This window comes from Lissotriton vulgaris, chromosome 3_1 (assembly GCF_964263255.1).
Source record: "Lissotriton vulgaris chromosome 3_1, aLisVul1.2, whole genome shotgun sequence".
In the NCBI taxonomy this organism is placed as follows: Eukaryota; Metazoa; Chordata; class Amphibia; order Caudata; family Salamandridae; genus Lissotriton; species Lissotriton vulgaris.
In genome coordinates this window covers 2,051,370,446-2,051,396,116 of record NC_141689.1, presented here as the reverse complement: position 1 = coordinate 2,051,396,116, position 25,671 = coordinate 2,051,370,446, and the positions used below count along the sequence as shown (strand labels likewise).

Sequence of the window (25,671 nt, the reverse complement as noted above, 5' to 3'; positions counted from 1 at the left end):
CAAGGCATGCAGCAATTAGTATGCCACCAACCGAGATCGTGTCACACAAGGGAGTGATAAAAATAGTTCTGGAAAACATGGCAGGCAAGTGACAAATATAGATATCAACATGGTTACAAACACTGTTAATGTTGAGGAACAATCACTCTCCTCCATTTTTTCTGTTTGCCTCCACTGTTTTTCGATGTTTTGCTGGTTAATGCTTTGGGCACTGTGCCACTGCTGATCAGTGCCACAGTGCAAGTGCTCCCTATGTTAAATTACTGTATTGATTGAATTCCATGTTTGGCTTATTTGGTTTACTGTCAGTCCCTAGTCTAGTGCACCAGGAGTGCCAGGGCTTGTAAATACAAATGCTGCTCGTGGGCTTGCAGCACGTGTTGTGCCACCCACAAGAGCGGCCTCGTAAAAGTATGTCTAGAGGTCTGCCATTGCTAGACCTACGTGCAGTCTGGTACAGTCACGCTGACTGCGCAAGTACACCTACTTGCCAGTCCCTAAACCTTCCCTTAACTTCATGTTAGTCACCCCTATGGTAGGCCCACGGGCAGGGTGCCTTGTAAGTATAAGGTAGGACAAGCCTGACCAAGTTGGCATGTCCTAATGCACAAGTTACTACTTGTGTAACGATATATCTGTAAGAGACATTAGTTAGTGATAGATTCCTTACCTTAGAATATCCCCAGGCGTCAGACTGGATCCGGAAATTTTTGCGTAGCAATACCCCTGCGCGCTGGTAGGCGTCGTCTGCGGCTCCGCGTCCGTCGTCGGCGTCGTGAGCGCCGGGATGACGTCGTCGGAGTATATAGACGGCGCCCATGCGCGCTGACGTCAGTTCTGATAACACAGCTTTTCCGCGCCAGATACGCAGAGCCATGATAGAACTAACACTGGTGCCATGAAACTAGGGCCCTGAAAGGGGATGACCTTAACCCTAAATATCGGTTCGCAGAACGGGGAGGATGGGAGGGCGGTAAGGAATCTATCACTAACTAATGTCTCTTACAGATATATCGTTACACAAGTAGTAACTTGTGCATCTGAAAGAGACACGTTAGTGATAGATTCCTTACCTTAGAATAGATACCCCAGCAATACCAACCCCGGTGGTGGGTCTGCGAACCAATATCACACCAGAAAGTCCTGGAGGACGGAACGGCCAAAGAAGCCATCCCTCCGGACTTGACTGTCCAGGCAGTAGTGTCTTGCGAACGTGTGCAGCGAGGCCCACGTGGCTGCCTGACAGATGTCCTGCAGGGGGACACCGCGGCCCAGGGCAGTTGTCGTTGCCGTGGCCCGAGTGGAGTGAGCCCGCAATCCAGCCGGGGGCTCCTTCCTCGCCATGGAGTAGCATGCTTGGATGCACAAGATGATCCACCTTGAGATGGTCCTCTTGTGTACAGCCTTTCCCTTCTTCGCGCCCACGTAACCAACGAAGAGTTGGTCATCCACCCGGAATTGGCGAGTGCGGTCTAGGTAGTAGGAGAGCGCACGTTTTGGATCCAGACGGTGGAGCCTCTCCTCCTCTTTCGAGGGATGCGGAGGCGGAAAGAAGGTGGGCAAAGTGATGGACTGCCCGATGTGGAAGGCCGTGACAACCTTGGGCAGAAAGGAAGGTCGTGTACGCAACACCACCTTATCAGGATGAACAGACAGGAAAGGTGGAGAAGAAGAAAGAGCCTGGAGCTCACTCACCCTCCTGGCAGAGGTGATGGCAACCAGGAAGGCCGTCTTTAGAGTAAGGAGACGAAGAGGGCAGTTATGAAGTGGCTCAAAGGGAGCACACATCAGATAGGTGAGAACCAGATTCAAGTCCCACTGGGGCATCACGAAGGGAACAGGAGGAAACATGTGCGTGATGCCCTTCAGAAATCTACTCACAATAGGGGACTTGAATAAAGAAGGCTGATCTGGTAGCCTCAAGAAGGCTGAAAGAGCAGAAAGGTACCCTTTAAGAGTGCCCAGAGCAGAGCCCTGCTGGGCAAGGGAAAGAAGAAAGAGCAGCACTTCCGAAAGGGGTGCAGAGAGGGGATCCACAGCCTTAGCTGCGCACCATGCCACAAATCTGTTCCACCGGCAGGCGTATACCGACTTCGTGGAGGGACGCCTGGCTGCCAGAATGATGTCACAGACTTCGGGAGGCAAGTCAAATGGCCTCAACTGCCGCCGCTCAATCTCCAAGCTTGTAGGTGGAGACTGGACAGGTTCGGGTGCAGGACCGTCCCCTGCTGCTGCGACAGAAGGTCCTCCCGAAGAGGCAGACGAATCGGGGGATCGACTGACATGCTGAGTAGCTCGGGATACCAGTATCTTCGTGCCCAGTCCGGAGCCACAAGGACGACCTGGGCCCGGTCGCGCCTGATCTTCAGCACTCTGGGCAGAAGTGGTATAGGCGGAAAGGCGTACAACAGACCGCAGCTCCACTCGCGACGAAAAGCGTCTCCGAGCGAGCGCCGCCTTGGAAACTCCAACGCGCAGAACTGCTGACATTGCGCGTTCTCTTCGGTGGCGAATAGATCTAACCAAGGCTCTCCCCACTGTCGAAAGAGACCTTGCGCCACGTCCGAGTTCAGACGCCATTCGTGATCCATCATGCACCGGCGGCTGAGTTCGTCCGCCCTGGCATTCAGAGAGCCTGCCATGTGTTGAACCACCAGGGTCACGCCCTGATGTTCCAGCCACTGCCAGAGGCGCAGAGCCTCCTGGCAAAGGGTCCACGACCCCACACCGCCCTGTTTGTTGCAGTACCACATGGCGGTGGTGTTGTCGGTGAACACTTGCACCACGCTCCCCCTGACAGAGGGGAGGAATGCCTTCAGTGCAAGACGAATCGCCCGCAGCTCCAGAAGGTTGATGTGGAGCTGGGACTCCGCCGGAGACCAGAGGCCTCTGATCTCCGCCTCCCCCATGTGGCCTCCCCAGCCCTGGAGGGACGCGTCCGTCACAACTACGTGCTCCGGCTGGGGTAGGGAGAGGGGTCTGCCACTGACCCAGTCGCGGTCCGTGAGCCACCACTGCAGTTGCTTCGCAGTGCCCTCCGAGATCAGGACATGATCGGACAGGTTGCCCTGATGCTGGGCCCACTGAAACTTCAGGTCCCACTGCAGAGCCCGCATCCGCCACCTGGCGTGACGCACCAGAAGGATGCAGGAGGCCATCAGTCCCAGAAGCCGCAGCGTCAACCTGACCGAGACCCGGGATAACGGCCCGAAGACAGGAATCAGAGCCTGAAGATCCCGAACCCGCTGCTCGGGTGGGTAAATCCGAAACTGCGCCGAGTCGAGAACCGCTCCGATGAAAAGGAGCTTCTGAGAGGGACACAGGTGTGACTTCGGCACATTGATGGAGAACCCCAGCAAGTGCAGGAGGTCGGCCGTAGTCTGGAGGTGGCTGACGACTGTCTGGGGCGAGCCCGCCTTCAACAACCAGTCGTCGAGGTAGGGGAAGACTGACACCCCTTGCCTGCGCAGATGGGCTGCGACCACCGCCATCACCTTCGTGAACACCCGTGGGGCGCTGGTAAGGCCGAAGGGGAGCACGGTAAACTGAAAGTGCTCTAGGCCTACCGTGAACCGCAGGTAACGCCGGTGGGCCGGCAGGACGGGGATGTGGAAATAGGCGTCCTGCAAGTCCAACGCTACCATCCAGTCTCCTGGGTCCAGGGCAGCCAGGACCTGAGCCAAAGTGAGCATCTTGAACTTCTCCGTCCGGAGGAAGCCGTTGACGTTCCGCAGATCCAAGATAGGGCGTAGGCCCCCTTTGCCCTTCTTGGGTACCAGAAAGTAGTGGGAGTAACAGCCACGTCCTACTTCTGGCCCAGGAACGCGCTCGATGGCCCTCTTGGCCAACAGGGCCGAAACTTCCTCTTGCAGAAGTTGCAAGTGATCCCCCGACACACGGTGGTATTGAGGTGGCATGGATGGGGGGGAAGACTCGAAGGGGAGGGAGAAACCCCTTCGGACAATTTGCAGCACCCACCTGTCCGAAGTGACTGTATGCCAGTGGGAGAGGTGATGGCGAACCCTGCCTCCCACAGGCGTCACATGGGCCTGAAAACTCGGACTAGGAAGGTTTTGAGGCGGGGGCTGCTGAGGGAGGTGTGGACTGGCCTCGCCGCTGACCCCGACCACCGCCGCGGCGGTACCCACGTCCGCCACCGCGCTGCTGGACATTTTGCGGCGTGTGGCTGGCGGTCCGCGGTGGGGCGCCCCTTCCGTGGCCACGAAAGGAGCGAAAGGCACCCGATTGCTGGCGTGGGGCCGTAAGGCCCAAGGACTTGGCCGTGGCCCTGGAGTCCTTGAAACGTTCCAGCGCATGGTCTGCCTTGTCGCCGAAGAGGCGACGGCCATCAAGCGGCCTGTCCAGGAGGGTGGCCTGGACATCGGCCGAGAAGTTGGCGGACCTCAACCAGGCGTGGCGTCGAACCGCCACCGTCGTTGCCATCGCCCTGCCCAGTGAGTCCGTGGTATCCAGCCCACACCGGATAGAAAAACGTGCCGCATCTCGGCCGTCCGCAAGGGTTTGGCTGAGTTTAGCCCTGACCTCCTCAGGGCATTGTGGCAGCACCTCCGCAACCGTGTCCCACAGAGTGTGGGTGTAGCGGCCCAAGAGACAGTTGGTGTTCACTGACCGTAGCCCTAGGCTCACAGACGAGAAGACCTTCTTCCCGAACTGCTCATATCTCTTGGATTCCCTGTCGGGCGGGGCCGACGGGAATGCGGTCTGGGAGTTGGAGGCCTGGATGACCAGACTCTCGGGGTGGGGTGGGTGGACAAAAAGCAAGGGTCGCCCGGTGCCGGGCGGTAGCGTCTGGCCACGTTCCTGTCCACAGGGGGGCCTGTGGCGGGCTTGGACCAAGTGCCCAGAAGAACGTCACACAAGGCCTCGTTGAACGGCAGGAGGGGCTCCGCGGAGCCGGACTGCTGTTTGAGGACCTCAGTGAGGAGATTAGTACTCACGGCCGCGACGGGGAGCTGAAGGTTTAAGGCCTTAGCTGCCTTCGTCAACACTACACTGTAAGCAGAACCCGCCTCCGAAGCCACAGTCGGGGGCGACGTAAATCCAGTGTCTGGCAAGGTGTCAATACCACTGGCCTCCCCAAGCTCATATGTCCAGTCCTGATTCGACTGGCAATCACGTGCCAGAGGGTCCTCGGACCCCTCCCATTGCTCCTCGTCACCTGGCTCCTGGAGACCAGGATTAACAGCCAGGGCCTCCTCGTGGAGATAGAACTCTCCGAAGGCCGACGGAATCGGCGCCCAGCGGCGCCCCTCCGACTCCTGAGGAGGACCGTAGGAAACATTGGGGGCGGCAACCACATCGGCCGCCGGGGACGACACCTGAAGGGACGGCGCCGGCGAGGTCGTAGGGTCGACCGGCGAGGTCCCGGATCCGGAGCCGGATCCAGCGAGGTCGTGCGGCGCCGGGACCGAAGTCGCCAGCGGCGCCAGGCCCGAAGTACCCGACGTCGTCGGGGCCGAAGCGCCCGACCCGGAAGGACCTCCAGCCGGAGCCGATCGGCCCGAAGGCGCCACGGGAACCGACTGAGGAGGGAGGGCCCTCATGGCCATGAGGTACCTCTCGACCTCCTCCTGCGACGCGCCGTGCCCAGGGACCCGAAGGTGTGGGGCAGGCGGCGTCGCTTGCGACTCCCGCGGAGCCGCGTGGGCGGTGTCGCCCGAGTCCCCGGTCGCATCGTGCGAGCGACGGGGCGGGTCGGAGGATCGATGGCGTCGCTCCGACCTCTCATGCCTCTTACCTGAGGACTTGGAACCAGACGATCGGTGTCCACTCCCGGAACGTCGATGACTCCGACCTCGCGACCTGTCCCTCGACCTCCCGTGGGACCGGGACCGGGACCTGGAGCGGCGCGGGGCCGACTGCCTCAGCTCGAGACGCTTGCGGGACCGCTCCCGCCTAGCCTTCGACGTCAGGGCCCGGCAGTCGGAGCAGGTACGATCGTCGTGGTCGAGGCCTAAGCACTTCAGGCACCGGCGATGGGGGTCCGTGACCGACATGAGTCGGTCGCACTTCGAGCAAGGCTTGAACCCGGGCATCCCTGGCACCGATAGTCGAGAATCGACTAAATAGAGGATCAAAAAGATCAAAAAAGTTTTCAGTCAAAAAGTGACTGGGGGTAGAGCTTCTTCCGGATCTGCGCTAGCTGGCGCGGAAAAAAGAAGAACTGACGTCAGCGCGCATGGGCGCCGTCTATATACTCCGACGACGTCATCCCGGCGCTCACGACGCCGACGACGGACGCGGAGCCGCAGACGACGCCTACCAGCGCGCAGGGGTATTGCTACGCAAAAATTTCCGGATCCAGTCTGACGCCTGGGGATATTCTAAGGTAAGGAATCTATCACTAACGTGTCTCTTTCAGATAGTGAATTACAGCCATATTCGTTTTTCACTATTGCGAGGTAACCTGCTCTCCATTAGTTAGAACGGGCCGCCGGGATTATTAATGCTATGATCCTAGCTGGCTCGGGGAGCATGGTGCAATGTCGAGTTTGGTATCCCTGAACCCAGGGTTTAATAACGCATCCGTTTGTGTGGATGGTTTTTGGACTCTGGGTTTGAAAATAGCACTTTTAGAAAGTGTCTATTTTCTTGTCTAACCATTTCTGGTTTCTGCTGGTTTGGTGTGTGCGTGACAGGAGCTGGGTGGCTCCAGAGGTCTGAATGAGTCAGTATGGGATGAGTGGGACATTTGCGTTGAGAGTAGGGGGAGAGTAGTTGCTGATAGCCTGCCCTGCCTGATACAATGCTGGCTCCGCCTCCTGCCAAGCGGCTGATGGCCATGGACGATCCTAGCCCCACCTCCTACCAGGAGGCCGATAGCTCTGCTCCTGCCAGTGACAATGCTGGCTCCACCTCCTGCTGGGCGTCTGAGGACCCAGCCCTGCTCAGTGAATAGATCGGGTGCCTCTGCCTGGCTCCACCCACAACAGACCCAGGATGTTGGGAAATCCCCTGCATGGACAAAGGGATCAAAGCCAAAAAGGGGTATAAGAGGAGGACCCCTGAACCAAGAATTTAGATCACTTCTGACAAGGAACCCTGTAACCAAGGACAAGAAGCCTGCTGATCTAAGGACTTGCCTACCCCTTCTGCCAGTGTGCTGTTTGCTGGGGGGAATCCTGCAGTGCTTCTTTATTTTTGGCAAGGAACCAGGAGAGAGGAACTGTGTGTGTACTCTCACGCTTTGCTAAGAAAATCTCCAAGGACTGGAAGAGTGCCAGTCTCCTGTTGAAGTCACAGGGCTAAAGGACTTCATCTGCTAAAAGTGCTATTTGCTGGAACCTGTGAATCCAGTGCCTCTGAAAGAAACCAGCAATCTCGACGCCGGCGGACGTCGCCGAATCCAGCTCGACATCGTGAGTAACGGCTCCAGTGTCTCGCTTCCTCAACGCCGGCCGCCGGGCCTGATTGACGCCAGCAGCAACACCAGTGAGTAGTGAGTTTGGCTCCAGCTCCAAGGGACCTCGTGTCTGCACCGCTGCTGATTGCATCGACTTCGTGCCCTCTCGACGCCGTGAGCGCTGCTCACTCTTGCAACAGCATCGACGTCTACTGAGGCCTGATCGACACCGACGACGCGACGCCGGATTGCTAGACGCCGCTGATCATCGTGTGCTTCATTTTCCTAAGGTACTGTGTTGTTGGGGGGTCCGTGTGACTCCAGGCTCGATGTAGCGCTCCTCGTGGTCGACGCCGAACCCCTTTGGATTAACTTTGCCTCGACGTCGTGTAACTCCCGTGTGGGTTACATTGTTGCCAAGAACTGTGTTCTAAAGAAGAAGAGTTGCTTTTGTTACTAAAGACTTTGTGCTCAGAAGAAACTACACTTGAACTATTATTTTTCCTTCCAAGAGTATTTATTAAGATTGAGCATATTTTTGTCGTTATTTGGTCTTGTGCTAAGCCTTATATAAAAATCCTTATTTTTATAATACTACTGTGTCGTGTCCATTTGTAGTGTATTCACTTTATTACTGTATGTGGTCATAAATGCTTAACACACAGCCTCTGAGATAAGCCTGTCTGCTCTGCCAAGCTACCAAGGGGGTGAGCAGGGGTTATCAAAGGGTGTGATCCCCTTGTCCTTACTAGAAAAGGCGTGTCCCTATTTGTCAAAAGTGCATACCTCTGCCAACTAGAGACAGCCGGTTCTAACAAGCAGTAACCTGGTAATCACATGGTCCTAATGATATTATACCTGCGACCTACCCCATCTCGGAAATTGAGAGCAGACGGCAAGGTCAGTAGTTTATATCATGGTCTATTGTCTGAGAATTGGTTTCAGATGGTGGTCAGTGGTGAGCACAAATGTGAATACGTGTCCGCCATGTTGGGCGAGTGACCATGTTGGGATACCAACCGGGGCTGCGGCCAATGGAGTGATGCCTGGTGTTCTAGATAGAATAAAGAGGAAAAAATGAGATACGGCCGATGACGGAGGGACCAAGGTGCCTAAACTCGGTTTGCTTGCTAATAAAGAATGTCAGTGGCTATTGCAAGCGTTAACAGAGGCGGTGAGCACAAAGGTTTGATGTGGTGTAATGCCAAGAAAAGGCCTATTGACATTCTCGGATATATATTCTTATATTACGGGAGATGGGATTGCCCCTATGTTTTGAACATGCACTAGTTGTCTACCCATTTGCGCATGTCTTTGGTCACTGTGCGCTCGTGCTCCTTGTAAGGGGATGTGATCCATCCTGCATCATGTGCAGCTCACAGTTGAAATTCCCACTACAAGTATAGACTCATGAAAGGCTTCCTTGGTAAAGCAATTGAGTGTGCAAATTTGTGCTTTGGCCAGAGTTGGAGAGTAAAGCCCTGGTATGCATATTTGGAGGCCGTCAAGCAGGCCCAATATGAATACAAAATCAAATTGGAAAGGGACTCTGGGCCACCCAGACCAGGACCCCTCTTAAATAAGACAAGAATAAGGTCTAGAAGAAATTACCTCTCCAGCAGGCCTGTAGTTTCTACCCCTCCAGTTTTGAGACAGGTGTCTCCTGCAATATCTCAATGTGGCGATTTGATCTTTTGAAGGAAAGTATTTATGTTATGTTATATTATTTTTATATAGCACAAATCACCCACCGGTCTAAGCGCTTCTAGAGAAAGTGAACAGGTCGCTAGAGTAGAAAAACTAGCGGCAGTGGAGGCAGAACTTAAGCCGATGTCAGTGTATCTCTAAAAAGATAGGTCTTTAAGAGCTTCCTAAAGGTAAGCAAAACCGGTTCCTTTCGTAGGTTCTCCGGTAAATCATTCCAGATCTGCGGAAGGAGGACAGAGAAAGCTCTGCCCCTTTGGTTTTAAGGTTGTACCTGAAAGAGGCCAGCCTACAGGCCTCAGATGATCTTAGAACCCAGCCGGGAATGTACTTCTTCACTCGATCTTTTATAGATTTAGGTGCATCACCATAAATAGCCTTGTGGGCTATGCAGAGACTCTTAAATTGCACGCGCTGTTCAATGGGCAGCCAGTGCAATTTATGTAGTAATGGAGTGGCTTGCGTTCTCCTAGGGAGTCTAAAAATGAGCCTGGCCCCCATCATTTTGTACAACTTGTAGTCTCCTGAGGAGCTTCTGGGGAATGCCCAAATAAAGGGTGTTCCCATAATCCAGCCAAGAGATGACAGTGGCGGAATCAATTGATTGCAATGCAGATGTAGAAAGATGTAGAAAGATGTAGAAAGAGGGGAGCAAGTCTTCGTAGCTGCCTAAGTAAGCTTGTGCAGATTCCCACAACCGAAGAAACCAGGCAGGACATGGACAATTCAGAGTCAATTTTCAGTCCCAGGCCTTTTACCACTGGCACTGGGACTGGGACTGTGACCACTCCTAATTCTGGGGGCCAAAACAGATCACACCAAGGGCTAGTTTGAGTTGGAATAATAAGCACCTCTGTTTTATCCGGGTTGATCTTCAAGGAGTTGGCTGCCATCCAATTAACAGTAAACCTAAGAAGATTTTTTACTGACTCCTGAGCCTGGCCGGTGTTGTAAAGCCTGACCAGAAGTTGTGTCGTCAGTGTAGGTCAAGACCTGGCAGTCCCTACGTGTCAGAGCCTCCACCAAGGGCTGCAGATAGATATTAAAAATGAGCGGAGACAATGCAGAACCCTGGGGGACTCCACAGGTCAGGGAGCCCAAGTCCGACAGCTGCTCACCCAATTGAACTCTGAGTGCGATCAGTCAAGAAGGATCTTAGCCATTGAAGTGATTGCCCCTTTATGCCCAGATTCGACAGGCTGTTCAGCAGAATGTTGTGGCTGACCGTGTCGAATGCTGCTGACAGGTCTAATAAAATCAGAGCACTCGGCTGTTTGCTATCGGCCCTCAACTCTGAGCTCGTCCAGAACGGACACCATCACCAGCTATGTACTAAAGTGTGCTCTGAAGCATGCTTGTCTAGTGTGGAGCAATTGATGGTCATCTAGGTATTTTGCAAGTGTTTTCAAGACCTGTTCAAAAAAAAGTTCTAGAAAGGGGAGATGCGAGATAGGCCTATAGTTTTTTAAGGCTGCCGTATCTGCCCCAGATTTAGCGACCCTTGCTTCCTTCAGATTATTTGGTAGATAGCCCAAGTCTATAGACTCATTAGCACCATCGCTGCTGATGGTATCCTTCTCCTGTGCTGGGCCCTAATGTAAATGGGTGTGGTCATGATGAGATAAGCTCGTCATGAGCACACTAGAGGTATACCTGATGACGAGCTGAGCTCGTCATGAGCATCGAAGGGGTTAAGTAATCCCAGAGCCTGCCTTTCCAATCCAGGCAGAGCCATTTGGAAAAGCCTCGGAGGACAAGGGTCCATTCGAGAGCCCGATTTGATCTTCTTTGCTAATGCAGCCAGGGTAGCAGAATCGAAGCTTGGGAAATTAGACAGCTGGCTGCTAGGGAAGGGGGGCTAATCTGATCCAGGGAGCTGAAGTCAATGGGGATTGTGGTGATTTCCAAGATCATGTCCACGAATTTCTGGAGAAAGAAATCCTGGCACTATCGCAGTTTGGAGAAGCGATTGTGGGCTTTTTTTCCCCCTTTTTGAATCAGCTCCTTCAAAATGGCAAAGATCTCTTTGTTTATTTCGTGCCAGAGCAATTCTTTCTTCGTAAAATGCTGCTTTCCTGACTAGGATAGCCGCTTTATACATGGCGAAGAGGGCTTTATAGGTTCTTAACTCTGCTGCCTCATAGTTAAATCTCCACCGCCTCTCGGCTTGGCGGAGGAGTTGCTTTTTTTCCCTTAGTGTACCATCAAACCATGGGGCCCCTTCCCTTTGTCTCGAACCCTTCCTTTCCGTTCGGGTGCCAGTAAGTCAATGGCCTGCTGTAGCCGGGAGAATAAGGCTTCACTTTTGTGGTCCAGGTTGTCCTCTCACCTCAGGGGACGGAATTAAGTGTAGCGTAGTTAATAAAGGATTTGCCTCAACATTTTTACACATTCTGACCTTCCTCCACAAAGGTGGGGGCTGCAAAAGTGGACTGTCATTTGGGACCCAACATCTTAGCAGTGAGTGATCCGACCGGGCACAGGGGCGGATATCAGTTATCTGTGCCTGCGGTTGTGAAGACCAAATGAGGTCTAAAGTGTGACCTTTAATGTGGGTAGGACTGTTAACCAGTTGCTGCAAATCCATTGAGATCACATTAGTCTCAAATAGATCCGCTACGGGCTCTCTTTGCGTCTTGTCCCAGTGATAATTGAAATCCCCCACTACTAGGAGGCGTTTATATCTGGAACATAGATCAGTAGTAAACTCTAGAAAACATTCAATAAAATCTGGGGTAGATCTAGGGGGCCGATACACTACCATCAGTCTAAGGCAGCAGGATTGCAAGGAAATTTTTATCCCCAAAACGTCCGCACTGTCACAATATTCTGCCAGTATTTTAGTAACCATGAGGCTCTTTTAAACAAACGCCACTCCCCCGCCCCTGGAGTCCCCTGGCCTATTGTGCCACACTGCATCAAAACCAGGTTTCTGTAAGTGCCAGAATGTCAATATCTCCCTCTTGCAGTAGAGGGAACACTTCAAGATGATGTTTCAGCAAGGAGCGAGTGATAAGCACCGCTACCTTCAACCCACTGACCGTTGGGGCTCGGGTCTGACCCAGAGTCCTCAGGGGCTCTTCCGCCTCAATATTATTGGCCTTCAGTAGGGATTCGGCTCACAAACTTGCCTGCACACTCTCCTCTAACACATAGTTACCCAACTTGAGTGCCCATAGTGTTTCTGTAGAGCAAGTCAGTGTACGGGCAGGGGTTCTAGCCAATGGTCCCGGGCGGGCGCAGACAGGCTTGCCTTTGGCGCGCCCTCTGCACACATCCGCTGAGCGTCGCCCCATCAGCTGTTTTTAAGGCAGCCGCTGCGAACTAGAACGCTACCCAAGATGGCGGCGTAGCCTGTGCAACTGGAAGTGGGAGCGCAACCGCCACCGTCACCCTACACTCCCTCCATACAAACGGCACTTGGAGCTGCGGTTGACCGGGGAGAAGTGACCGGAATGCGGCGGATGATATGTGATCACGTTTTGCTGTTTGTCCCAACACACTGATGTACCATGTGAGGAAGTTGTATGTATTACAATGAGCCATACTGGAAGTAACTATTTTATAGGCGTTTTCTCATGAAGCATGAGCCCCAATTGGCGGGTATTGCCTAATACATGCATGTGTGTGCTGTGTGATGAAACTTAATTGGACTTTTCTTGATGAATAATGGAACATCCCTTTGCGTTAGGTCTTGGGTGAAATGTCTCAAGAATATAACTGATAAGGGTGACAACTCACCCATCAACAACTTCTCAACCGGTGCTGGGCTGAGAACTGTGCCCTGCCCAATCCTAAAGCAGCCTAAGAACAAGAGTTGAAAAAGAGGAAAGAGCAATATGAGGCACGAGGTCTAAAAACGATGTTGGCACTTTTGAAGGTGAAAGAAAAGATAAGAAATCAAGAAAAAGGAAAAAAAGAAGATAGGTAACCACTAACCTGTACTTCAAATAAAGGGGGCAGTGTCACTGCTCAATGTTAGCATATTAATGGTCGGTCCCCTGTTCCGGGGTTGCCATGTTGGTCTGCAGTTGGGTCAAGGTAGCATGACCTAATACAGGAAAAGTAACCGATTGGGCCATATCAAGTAACTTGTAGAACTAGTCAAACTGTCCAGTCCAGATCAAGGTCCTCCTATAAATCTTCCCAAATAAATCTGCGTTGAGAGCAGCATTCTGAGAGCTATGTCTGCAGAGCCTGTCATCTATGGGTCTCTGTAGACACATGGGTGACAGATAAGATGGTTCTATCAGCACCACCCATGTTTGTCTGTCTTCTAGGTACCTACAAAGACACGAGAGAAGTGGGAGAAGATGGTGAGATGAAAGACCGTCCTATGCAATTCCACTGCTTTGCTGGAGTCTCTGGAGACCCAGGCGAGGTTGGGGGCGGTGGGGGGACACTGAAAAAGCAAGTCCTTCTTTCAGCCATCTGACAGGAATGGTAACTAAATTGTGTCTTTCCACTGTTATGTCATAGCAGTAAATAACCAGTTTGGAATCTGGTATTGACACTTTCCTACAGAGGCTTTAAAAAATTGGTATAGCATTTAGGGATTAATTATACGTTGGCAAACGAATATTGACAGAATGCGTAATCTTCAAATGTGGTTGAAAAATGGACATGGTACAGAAAGATACTTACCAGACTATAGACCTCCACTGAAAAATTAACTTCCAGATCTTCAGTAAGTCTTGCGGTTAAAGACTTGCCAATGCCATTGCCTTTTCAAGACCCAGAATCCAAGATTAACCTGGTCTTTGCAATCCAATGAGAATCCATACAATGTGGTTTTCAAACGAATTGCTCAGAAGAGTAAAATATGGCTAGACATAAATGTAAGATTGCTGGGATATAATGAGTTAAAGTTTGTAACAAACTGGAAATCCTGATCTTTTTGGGGGAAAAGCCAAATATGAAGTAGATCCACTGGTTGAATTTCCTCCATAAAATTAACCCTTTTGTTGAGGAAATTGAGCTAGAAGATTATACTCTGTATTTGAGGTTTCCCTCAGAAATCAGAGTATTTTGACCTTCTTCAAACTCCTACATAAGGCCCTATGCCTATTCACGACTCGCTATTTTATAACATAATATGTAGATTATTAAAATGTATGTCCACCCAGAAGGGTATCTTTATGCTGAACTAACAGATTTTAACTGTTCATCTTTCCAAAAATCAAGAAAATTAGTAACACTGAGTTGGGTAACAGAGCGGACCTGCCAAGATTAGAACCTGTGACCATTAGGTCAAACACAGATCCCTGCAGTGGATACACTAGTCCAAAGAAACACACCCAAGCCAGCTGTTTTTACTTCCTGAAACCCCTACACCCTTTGTATTACCTGGCTTAATAAGTTGATACCAAAGGAATTAAAAAGTTGGGGCCAAGAGCACCCCTAGCATATGCTTAAATGAGACAGACGAATCACAAAGAACAGGGGTGTAAACAGAAGGTAGGGTGGGTTGAGATGGTACATTCAAGGATGAGCTTCAGAAAGCTGCTATTGATGCAGAATTATTGCAGCCTACTAAGGGACATTAGTAAAATGTAAGTGATGAGCAATAAGTAGAAGGCAAGATATATTGTTCTGACCTTCAAGGAGGTCAAGAATCCATTACATTCAATAGGCACGAGAATGAGGAATCTAGATGAGCAAGAAGACAACAGTTTTTGCTCCCTTGGAAATGAGGATGCCGTAGCATAACCACCAATTAAATGGTCTTCCTGGTCACATTTTATAGGCAGTGGGGATGTTTAAGTCTTGCCTACAGACTGCTTCAGTTGTCTGGTGTCAAAGGACTGTTTGGTATCATACTAATATTTAGAGTAGACTTTGGATCAGTCCTTTGCTTATTATTTTTTGGCCTTGTCACTCATTTGCTTGCTTCTTATTCCTTTGCTTTCATTCGTTTTCTTCGGTTTGTCCCTTCCCAGGAACATGGCTTATTTACTGGGTTTTTTAAGTAGATGACTAGCCGCACATCAAGCATCTTCTTTTTTCTTTTAGCATTCCATGGGAGTGCTTGTTTTATTGTTTTCTCCCCCATGAGTTGCTTCTCCCTAATGTTCCCGTCCCACTGCTCTCCATGTTGCTTCCCACCTCTGCAAGTTCCTCTATTAAAGCACAACAGCAAGTATAATTTTACGAGGTTTGACCAAAAGCGCAGCTTTTAACTGGTTGGCTATCTTTTATCGCATATTTCTTGAAAGCATAGGTCTGTACCATGTATGGTACTGGGAGGAGAGACCGGCTGCTATACGGACTCATTTGAAGAACACATTCTGCCTCAAATTCATGATGACTGGAATGATATGTTGGCTCTGGAAAAAAAAACTCCTAATGTGAGGTCAGTAGATCATTAAATAGGAATGTACAGCCTGCTCTTACAAGCATTATAACATCTGATGTTAGCCAGATAGGGGGCTAGGAGTTGGGTATGGAATCAATAATCCTAGCGGTCTTCAATACAATTATGTAATATCTTAATGGTTGCAGTAAGAGCAACTGACACCAAGCAGTTTTGGAAGATGGTCTCTGGTTGCAACGAGTGCAGTCAAAAGGTTGAAACACTACATTGGGGATATTGTGTATGTGGCGGATTGTAAAAAGTTACATATACAAGATTCCGGCCTTGCTGGCTGCGTGCCGGAAACTCTTGATGCTGATAGCACCAGCAGTTTGCACTTTCTCCGCCCTGATGTAGCGCGAGCTACAAGACAGCAGAAGTCGAATAAAGACCCCAGTCTTGATATGGTTCCTGCTGATCTTTTTGTAGCAGACCCAGACTTGTGGCTGGCATCCTAGTAAAGGGCTACAATGCTGAGCTCCAGCCAGACAGCATTTTGAAGTCCTGGTGATCTGCTATATTGGTCCCCATGCATACGAAAGGTAGTCGTACTGACCCCGCCTATATCTCTTTTAGAGAGTGGGGAAAATATTTGGGCGGATACTTCTGAATCGTTTGCAATGTTGGGCTGATGGGGGAAATATGTTAACTAACTGCCTGCCAGGCAGGTTTCAGTAAAATGATTGGTACCATGGAGGAGGCATTGTGCCTCTATTCAATGTGTACTAACTATGTGAGGGTAAACAAATAGAATGTCTCACCTTTATTGATCTGAGCTCTGCCTTTTACCTTGTATGAAGAGAAAGGCTCTGAAGCACTCTTAATCTGCTGGGTATTGAGCCATCCCTGTTGGCAGTCATCAAAGGTCTTCATGCATGCAGTACAGTGCAAGTGTGATTTGGCCTAAAAGGGGAATGTAAACCCCTAACCATCCCCTTTGGGTCTCGGCAGGGTCGCGTCATGGCCCCTCTCCTATTTAGCTTATTTACAAATGATGTTACTGCCTGTCTGGAGGAGACAAGACATTAGATGAGAAGGTTCCAACAATGTTCTATGTGGATGACACAGTGCTGCTATCTTTGACGAAAAACTCCATGCACATTATGATCAACAAATTTATTGGGTTCTGTAGAGCAAAACATTTCCTTACTAATGTGAAGAAAACGAAGGTTTGGTGATGAAAACAAGTTTACACTTAAGCAGGTCTTTTAAGATAGGTGCGGAATTGCTAAGGAAAGGTTGATCACTTCGACTGGCTTGATTTGTGTTGCATAGCTGGCGGTCTCACCTAGATAAATCTACCATTAGGCTTAGAGCACGCTGCAGTGCTATTCTTAGATTTGCCAAAGGGATAGGCAGGCAGCGTGTAACTTCTGTCTTGAAGGTCTATAGGCAGAAAGCTGTTGTGTAGCGCGCTCTAGGGTGCCAGGATGTGGGGCTATAACAAAGTCAGGGACCTGCAAGCAATGTAAATTCATTTCCTGCGCGCTTTGCTAAAATTGGGCCGGGGGCTCCGCTACTCCCCATATGCAGAGCTGGGTGTGCAAACAGTATCAAATATAGCAGATTTAAGACCAGTTCTCTATTTGATCCGCTGAAACAGAAACCACCTGGAAAGTGCACATTCACAATCTGCTATGGAAGTACCAGCTAAAGAATGGGAAAAAGGACACAGTTGGGCAGGGTGGGGGGATGGGACATGTAATAGTAACCCTGGGCGTAGTTTTATAATGAACGTATCATTTGGCCAACATCTCTGAATTTTATTCTCAGGTTTCCAATATTCGCACCTTTTTATATTGTGTTTGTAGGTGAAGGCTAGGCTCTCTAACATTTATAATAATCTTGAAACTTGACTGGCAAGAGGTCTCTTCTCCGAGAGGACCTTAAACCTGCTCCCACCAAAAGGCCGAAGCACTTGTTCCAGTCTGAGTCGACTCGTGCTGACAGACAGAACAGGGAATTCTGAAACATGAGCCATGCTGTTTATGAAGATTAAAAAGTAATTAATTGAACTTCTAGTTTCCAGATACGGTAAAATATGTGCATGCATTTCCTCTAATATTTTGATCCCTTTTTTCTTTTTCTGTTTTAACAACGTACAAACAAGTATTGGCAAAGCCAAAAGCTTAACACATTATAGTGGCATGACCTATTGGTTTTACCAAGGCTCGCTAGACTATGCCATTCGTAAGCAAAGCAGGAGGAGTTCCAAAGAGATATATCAGCCTCAGAGTAGAGCAAATAACTCATTGAAAAACAATGAAGTTGCAATTACAGACAACAAGGCATTACCAAAAATGCAAGTTATAAATATTGATCCTGTAAAAACGCATGCATTAAAAAACTAGAGACATATGTATTTTTAAATGTAAGAACATTATAATGCAGAATTCTGTGTGCCCGCAGCAATAAATTAGGTTTGCTTAACAAGCTTTCAATGTTGCGCAGCTAGTGTGTTAATAAAATCTTTTGAATACAGCCATGCCAGTGAACATTTCATTTTAATAACCTACTACTTTTACAGACATTGCCTGCAAGATAAAAATCGTACTCGCCTTAATGCCAGTTCTGGGATTTCTGTGGGTTGAGGTTCAAGCAACTCAGATGGTAGAATTATATCTTCTGTCTCGCGGAGAAGTGCAAAGATTGGCTCCATCTGGTCATTGAATTTTGCTATTAGGGTTCGAGCATCTCGCTTCGGAAGCGAAGAAGAGTCTTCCTCAACCTCTGTACTGCAATAGGTGCAACGAAACAGCTCTGAAACATTCAGAAAGGTAACAGTACATTAAAATAATAGTGAACAAAATAGGCATGTAGGTTCTGCAGTCTAGTAGCACACCAAGCTTGTAAAACCAATCACAAAATACGCACCAATTACAATGCATCTGCGCAGGTTCTTGGCTTTAACACCAGGGCGACAGTCGTAACCTCCTTTCTCACATACTGCTTCTCAATTTCTCTTTATACTTATGCAAAGATTTGCATGCAGAGCTAAATAGACTATATGTGATACACGTAGAAGAACCCCGGTATAAGGGTTGTACTGGCACTAGGACAATCTGGCAGCACCTAAAGGCTGGTTTGAGAAGTCAGTGTGTGGGGTGTTTTTTGGTAGTTTGTGGGTTCTTATGGGCTGGTGGGCCAGGTTTTAATGTTGATTTTCCTGATAATACAACAAACATTGTCTGCATCAGACACAAATTTATGTAGTCTCCCATAGCTTGCAAAATACCTATACAGCACATCTTAACAAGTTGGCAGGTTCAAGAAGACACACATTTGCAGAATGTAGGGCAATTTTGTACCCATCTTATTCTCAAATCTGTTCATGATTTTATGTAAGGAATGACTATTCTTTTCCAGGGACCGTTTCTAAAAAATGAACAAGGTTTCGTAGAAGCTGAACACTTTACTTCTCCTTCATTTGTTTTATTACATTTTCCTGATAAGTAGCAAGGTCACTGTTCCGTTTTTATAATTACTAGTGTACGCGTGTGTGCATTAGAATAGGGTTTTCATTGTAAATAAATATTGAAAACATATTCCTGGGTTCCAAGTGTTCCTAACCCCTTCGCTGCTAGGCCTTCCCCCCTCATGCCAAGTCTTTTTTTGGCTATTTGGGGTAGTTCAAGCTTAGGCCCCTGTAACTTTACCACATGCGGTATCCACGCCAAATTTGCGTCCTTTTTTCCATCATCATAGGGATTTCTAAAGTTACCCAGATTTGTGGCTTCCCCTGGAGGTGGCTCAGAAATTAGCCAAAAAACAGCTACATTTTGTTTTTTGGGGGAAAAAATTGGAAAAAAGGGCTACAGATGAAAGCGTCCGTTTTTTTACCTGCAAATGGGATCAAAAGCGCGGTCGTGGTGCTGAAATCACCACCTTCCCAGCTTTCAGGGACAAGCAGACTTTTGTCAGAAAACCAAAATATTTTACACAGTTTTGGAATTGCTCTGGGACATAGCCTATTTTTGCTATTTTGTGTGCGTTAAACCTCTTTCCAGTTAATGGAAGAAATGGGTATGAAAGCAATAATGGATCCTGGATAGCTATACATTTCATAAAAGTAGACAAAATTCTGAATTCAGCAAGGGGTCATTTGTGTAGATCAGGGGTTTCCAACCTTTTCTGTACTGAGAGATACTTATGTTCAATGAAACGCTTTGAAAGCTACTAATATAAATATCGTATAATTTCATTTTTTTTTAATATGTATGATAATTCAACCAAGCACAAGCTTGCTTATTTAATAAGCTGGACTGCACACAGATGAGCTACTCCGAGGTTGCTGGAGAGCTACTGTAGCTCAGGAGCTTCTGGTTGGAGACCCCTGGTGTAGATCCTTCGAGGTTTCTTTATAGAAACTAACCGTTGGATATAGGAAAAATTGGAGTTGAAAAAAAAAGCTATTTGTGTCAACGTTTTCCCCTGTACCTTCTTCTAATTATGACAGCTGTTTAAAAGCAATATACAGTTACATCCGCTAGACCTTTCTGGTTGTGGGGATATATAGGACTTGTAGGTTCACCAAGAACCAGATGAACCCAGAGCCAATAACGGAGCAGCGACTTGCAATGGTTTTTAATTATGTACGGGTATATAGCAATTATTCTGGGAAATTTATACATGGAAAAAAATCGGTATGAAAGACACCTATGTATTTCTGAAATGGGAACAAACTATAGAGTTTATAAACAGTAGATATTTCCACATTTCCGAAATTAGGAATACCCATACTAGCATGAGAATTATAGGTAATTTTTCAAAATGACATTTTTCACACATTGTCTTTCATTTGGAAAGCAGAAATTTATTGAAAGTCAATAGGTAATAACAGTTTGTTCTACAATTCTGTGTTCCCCAAAGTCGATAAAAATGGTACCTCGCTTGTGTGGGTAGGCCTAGTGGCCATGACAGGAAACGGCTCAAAACGCAATGTGGACACATCCCATTTTCACAATAAAAAATAACCCTTTATTTTTGCAAAGTGCCTAGCTGTAGTTTCTAAACCCTAGCTCTGCCGGCACCTAGGGAAACCTAGCCAACCTATATATTTTTCAAAACTAGACACCCAGGAGAATCCAGGATTGGGTGACTTGACTGACTCTCACCAGGTTCTGTTACCCAGAATCCCTTGCAAACCTAAACTATTGTCCAAAAAAAACCAATGTCCACACAATTCTGTGGTGGAAAGTTCTATAATCTGAGTGGATCCACAAAATTCAACCCACCCCGCATTCCCCAAAGTGTTTCGAGAAAAATGGTTCCTTACTTGCGTGGGTAGGTCAAGTGCCTGTGACACGCAAGGGCCCAAAACCTATTGAGGCGACATCAAAATTACCCATCACAAGCCAACCTGGTTGGTTGGGAGTTAATTGGGAGTTGTGGGGGGGGGGCAGTTTTCAAACAGAAGTCGGGTAGATAACAGTATCAGGAATGGGTTCCTTAGAAATGTCTAAGGCTAAGAAGCAGCTAACAACGGCAATATGAGCCACTGTACCTTAAGTACTAACCATGTTATGGACTCACTATGGTTATCTCAAATGATGGTTAAGCATGTATACATGGACCAATGGTAAAAAAGGAAAATGGCAATAAAATCTGTTAAAAAAACAAAACAAAAATAAACAGGTTTTGCAAAGGGGGTCCCATGAGTTTTTGGCCCAGGGGCTCAGCGGCCATCTAGGGAAACCCCCCAAACCCACACATTTCAGGAAACTGGGCACCCAGGGGGGGGCAAGTCCAGCGAGGTATGGCTTGCAAGGGTCCCCCAACATTCCCCTAACCAGAGTCCCCTGCAGACCTCAAATTTCGCTGGAAAAAAAATTCACTTTTTTCTCAAATATCTGTGTGGGAAAGTTCTGGAATCTGCGTGAATCCACAAATTTCCTCCCACCCAGTATTCCCTCAGGTCTCCCGATAAAAACGGTACATCACTTGCATGGGTGGGTAAAGGACCCGCGACAGGCAAGGGCCCAAAACCTATTGAGGCGACATCAAAATTACCCATCACAAACCAACCTGGTTTTGCAAGGGTGGTTTCAAAAATAGAGGGAGAGGCCCAAATGTCCAAGGGACAGGGTGCCAACACACCAAGTGTGAAATCAGGAATTCCCTTGGATCAATATAACTCACATTCACCTATCGTACAAGCCATTCAATGTCACATCAACACTAATATCACAATCAAGAAACCCCACAGTTCTGATGATAAACACACCACAGTAGGAACTGTAACAAATTATATAAAACAATATGCACATTTATTGGTTAATAAAAAGTTTAAAACATGATCATGAAAATGACATTCATAATCTACGATCTTGATTAAAAGTAAATTTACAAACAAAGACAAAATCAAGTGAATCATATTGGAAACATCCAAATTACTAATTCGTTGGGATCTATTCATAAATTCAGGCAAATGTCAAAAATACTCAGAACAATAGTACCTCGAATTTAATTAAAAGAACAAGCATCGACGCGTTTCGGTGTGCTGCCTGATATGCACCACCTTTTTCAAGACAAAAGACGATTGGTTGTCTCTTAATTCTGGCTCTTTTTAAATGTTGTGACAGAAAACTATCTCCTGGGTAAACAGCGTTGAGGTCGAGCGTATTTGTATGATCCTTCCAACTGATTATACCCTTTCTCTCTCTGGTCGTAGTTCTATTCTTGCACAGAAAGATAAAAATGCAAGGTCTGGCAGATTTCAAATTTAAAAAGATGGGGAGATATCCTTCAACTATAGGCGTCCCTATCCCACTAGCTCTAACGATCTAGTGGTCACAGGATACTGCGGAGATCTGAATAAATATAGCAGGCACCCCAATGTGTCACTCTTTGGTGATATGGTAATAAGAGCACGGTAAATTCAGGCTCCTTATAATGTTTTTTTCAAAAACAGCACCACACCAATGTAGTTTCCATGTACGGCAAACCTTTGTGTTGGTGAAAAGTCAGAGTGTCATGCAATCCCGGGATGCCACAAAATAGGCTCGGTGGCCATCTAGGGAAACCCACCAAAACACATTTCTGGAAACTGCGCACCTGGGGGTGGGGGGGGGTGCGGGGGAGGGGGGGAAAGGGAGAGTCCAGCATGGTTTGGCTTGCATGGGTCCCCCAACATTCTCCTACCCAGAGTCCCCTGCAAACCTCAAATTTCGCTTAAAAAAATACCCACTTTTTTCTCAAATATCTGTGTGCGAAAGTTCTGGAATCTGCGTGGATCCACAAATTTCCTCCCACCCAGTGTTCCCTCAGGTCTCCCGATAAAAACGGTACATCACTTGCATGTGTGGGTCAAGGACCCGCGACAGGCAAGGGCCCAAAACCTATCGAGGTGACATCAAAATTACCTATCACAAACCAACCGGGTTTTGCAAGGGGGGGGTCCCATGAGTTTTTGGCCCTGGGATCGGCGGCCATCTAGGGAAACCTACCAAACCCAAACTAGGCACCCGGGGGGAGTCTAGCAATGCATGGCTTGCGTTGGCCCTCCAACATTCTTCTACCCAGAATCCCCTGCAAATCTCAAATTTTGCAGAAAGAAAATCACTTTTCTAAAATTTGTGTGTGGAAAAGTTCTGGAGTCTGCGTGGATCCACAAATTTCCTACCACCCAGCGTTTCCGCAGTTCTTCCGATAAAAATGACACCTCACTTGTGTGGGTAGGCATAGTAGCTGAAACAGGAAATGTCCCAAATCGTGCTGTTGAGACTTCAAAATTACCTATAACAAAACTACCTGGTTTTGGGGGGTTGGGTGGGGGCAGGGAGGGGGAGGGAGGAGGGGGGGGGTTTGGCCCCGGGTTCTCCGCCAGCAGAGTAAAATGATATCTCACTTGTGTGGGTGTCCAATGCAGAATTGACTAAAAATGTATTTGTAAAAAAAGTAACGCTGGGAAATCTGTGCTATACCCTTAATCCCTATGTTTTGGGCTCTTCCCTGTCACAGGCCCTACCCCACCCACACAAGGGTGGTATCATTTTACTCAGGAGACTGAGGGGAATACTGTGGGGTAGGACATTTGTGCTGGCACAGTGATTCCACCCAAAAACGGTGTGTTGCCCGGCAACGAGGGGCTCATCCTGAAGAGGCTACTAGAAGGGCGAGGAGTTGCCGAGCAACCCGACCTCGGCCAGACTATCAACTGCTGCGCTTGGTGTGAGCTGTGGGACAGGGGCTGTGAGGACAACTGCCTTCACAAAGGACTACCGGGACCGGAGGAGCCTCGCGTCGGAACCAGTCTCATCCCATCCCTCAGGTAAACACTCCTAGTGTCCAATTGAAGTGTTGCCTTGGCCAGGCTGTGGGCCAGAGACAGTGTGGGCATCCCTCTGTTGGTGGGCCTGCCGGGGACTGAGTATTTTTTTTCCTGTGTGGCATTAAACTGATAGCATGCCTGCCAGCAGGACTGTGGAAAGCCTTTCCCTTGGGTCCGGGCCACTGGAGTCTGCTCACTGTACTCTGGGACATCGGTGCTTTATTTACAGGCCGGCACGTGTTGAGGGTATGTCTTTATCGTCAGGGGCTGCGAAGTCAGCATCAGGGTAGCCGAGGATTTCAGCCATTTCAAGAAGGGCACCGTGCTTCAGTAGCACGTGAGGGGTGCTATTAATCAAAACCATTTTTTTAATGAAAGGGAGATACGGTCCGTACAAGTGACTTGCTCTAACCCTGGGACTGTTACTCCGACTCTTACATTTGCTTGACAAAGTACAGGACTTGTACGTTACTTCTGGGAGAGAACATTCTAAATAACCTGCTCAAAGACATTTCTGTTTAAGGAAAAACGTCTATATAAGGGACTTTTGCCATTTTGAATCGTGCCGAAGTTTCAGATAAAGATACTTTTATTTTAATAAAACGGGTGTGTTGTCCCTTTTGTGAATGTTTTTACGGTTACTGTTGATGTGTGTTGCACAAACACTTTACACATTACCTCCTGCGTTTAGCCTACCTGCTCTGCACCAAGCTACCCTGTCGGAGGCAGTGGTCCCTACTTGGGCTAGGGTGCATACCCCACTAGAGATCCTGGTTTTAACACCCAGCCACGCGAGTGAGGTATCATTCTTACAGGGAGACCTGGGGTGGTAGGAAATTTGTGGATCCCAGTAGATTCCAGAACTTTCCCACACAGATATGTGAGAAAAATTAGATTTTTTTTCAGCACAATTTGAGGTTTGCAGGAGATTCTGGGTAGGAAAACGTTGGGGGACCCACGCAAGCCATACTTTGCTGGACTCCCCCCGGGTGTCTAGTTTTCAGAAATGTGTAGGTTTGGTACTTTTCCAAGATGGCCACAGAGGCTGGGGCCAAAAACCAAGATCACCCCCCCCCCCCCCCCTCCCCTTGCCAAACCAGGTTGTTTTGTGATAGGACATTTTGATGTCTCCTCAGCACGTTTTGGACCTTGCCTGTCGCGGGTACTTGACCCACCCACGTGAGTGAGGTATCATTTCTTTTGGGATTCCTGGGGAAATGCTGGGTGGTAGGAAATTTGTGGATCCAAGTAGATTCCAGAACTTTCTCACACAGATTTGAGAAAAAAAGTGATTTTGGTGTGGAAATTTCTAATTAAGGGAGGGCTACATATTGAAGAAAATCATAACTATATTCTGGTCTAATTTGTCGGATGTTTATGCTATCATTTTCTCGGAGGATGATTGGCCTCTAGTTTTTATAAGGAATGCACCTCAAGGTGAGATGTTAATATTGCAAGTGTTTTCCTCCTTAGTACCCGAAGAATTCAGGGAAGAAAGTGGGCTGTACAGCAGGCTGCTGCATTGTGTAAAAACCAAACTGGATGGGACGAAGAATCTGTTCTACATGTGATCCCCTTAAAGAATAAGCCAAATGATCAGGTTCAATATCCTCTAAAGCCAGAAGCAAAGCACATTAGAAACCGGGTTCAGATCAACTACAATATCAAGGCATGAAAATGCCTCATCACTCCACCATAAGCACTCCTTTTTACAGGGTTAAAACCTAATATTTCATATAGGTCACGTTTTGGTTATAGAAATGTAAATACACCCACGTACAAAATGCTAACAGCACTGGATTAATGATGAATCTAGTTAAATAATTCATAAAACGTTATATGTCTTGTGGGTTTTTTGTCAAAAAATAGCCCTTGAATTGTGGTATGTAACCACTTATTGATTCAGTGGTTTTCTATACACTTGTACAAGAATTCCAGAGGGGTATACGAATTGCCCAGGATTCTTTGCAGCAAGCATTATGG

General features: G+C 48.2%; 1 protein-coding gene across 1 annotated transcript in view; it reads right to left on the bottom strand.

Annotated features, from left to right (window-relative positions):
* LOC147728792 (general transcription factor IIE subunit 1-like) overlaps positions 1 to 25,671 on the bottom strand; it is an 83,401-nt gene that overhangs the window by 22,408 nt on the left and 35,322 nt on the right. Inside the window, exon 2 of the mRNA XM_086963339.1 lies at positions 17,978 to 18,179. Coding sequence (XP_086819465.1) covers positions 17,978 to 18,179 — 202 coding nt within the window. The remainder of the gene's footprint in view (positions 1 to 17,977; positions 18,180 to 25,671) is intronic.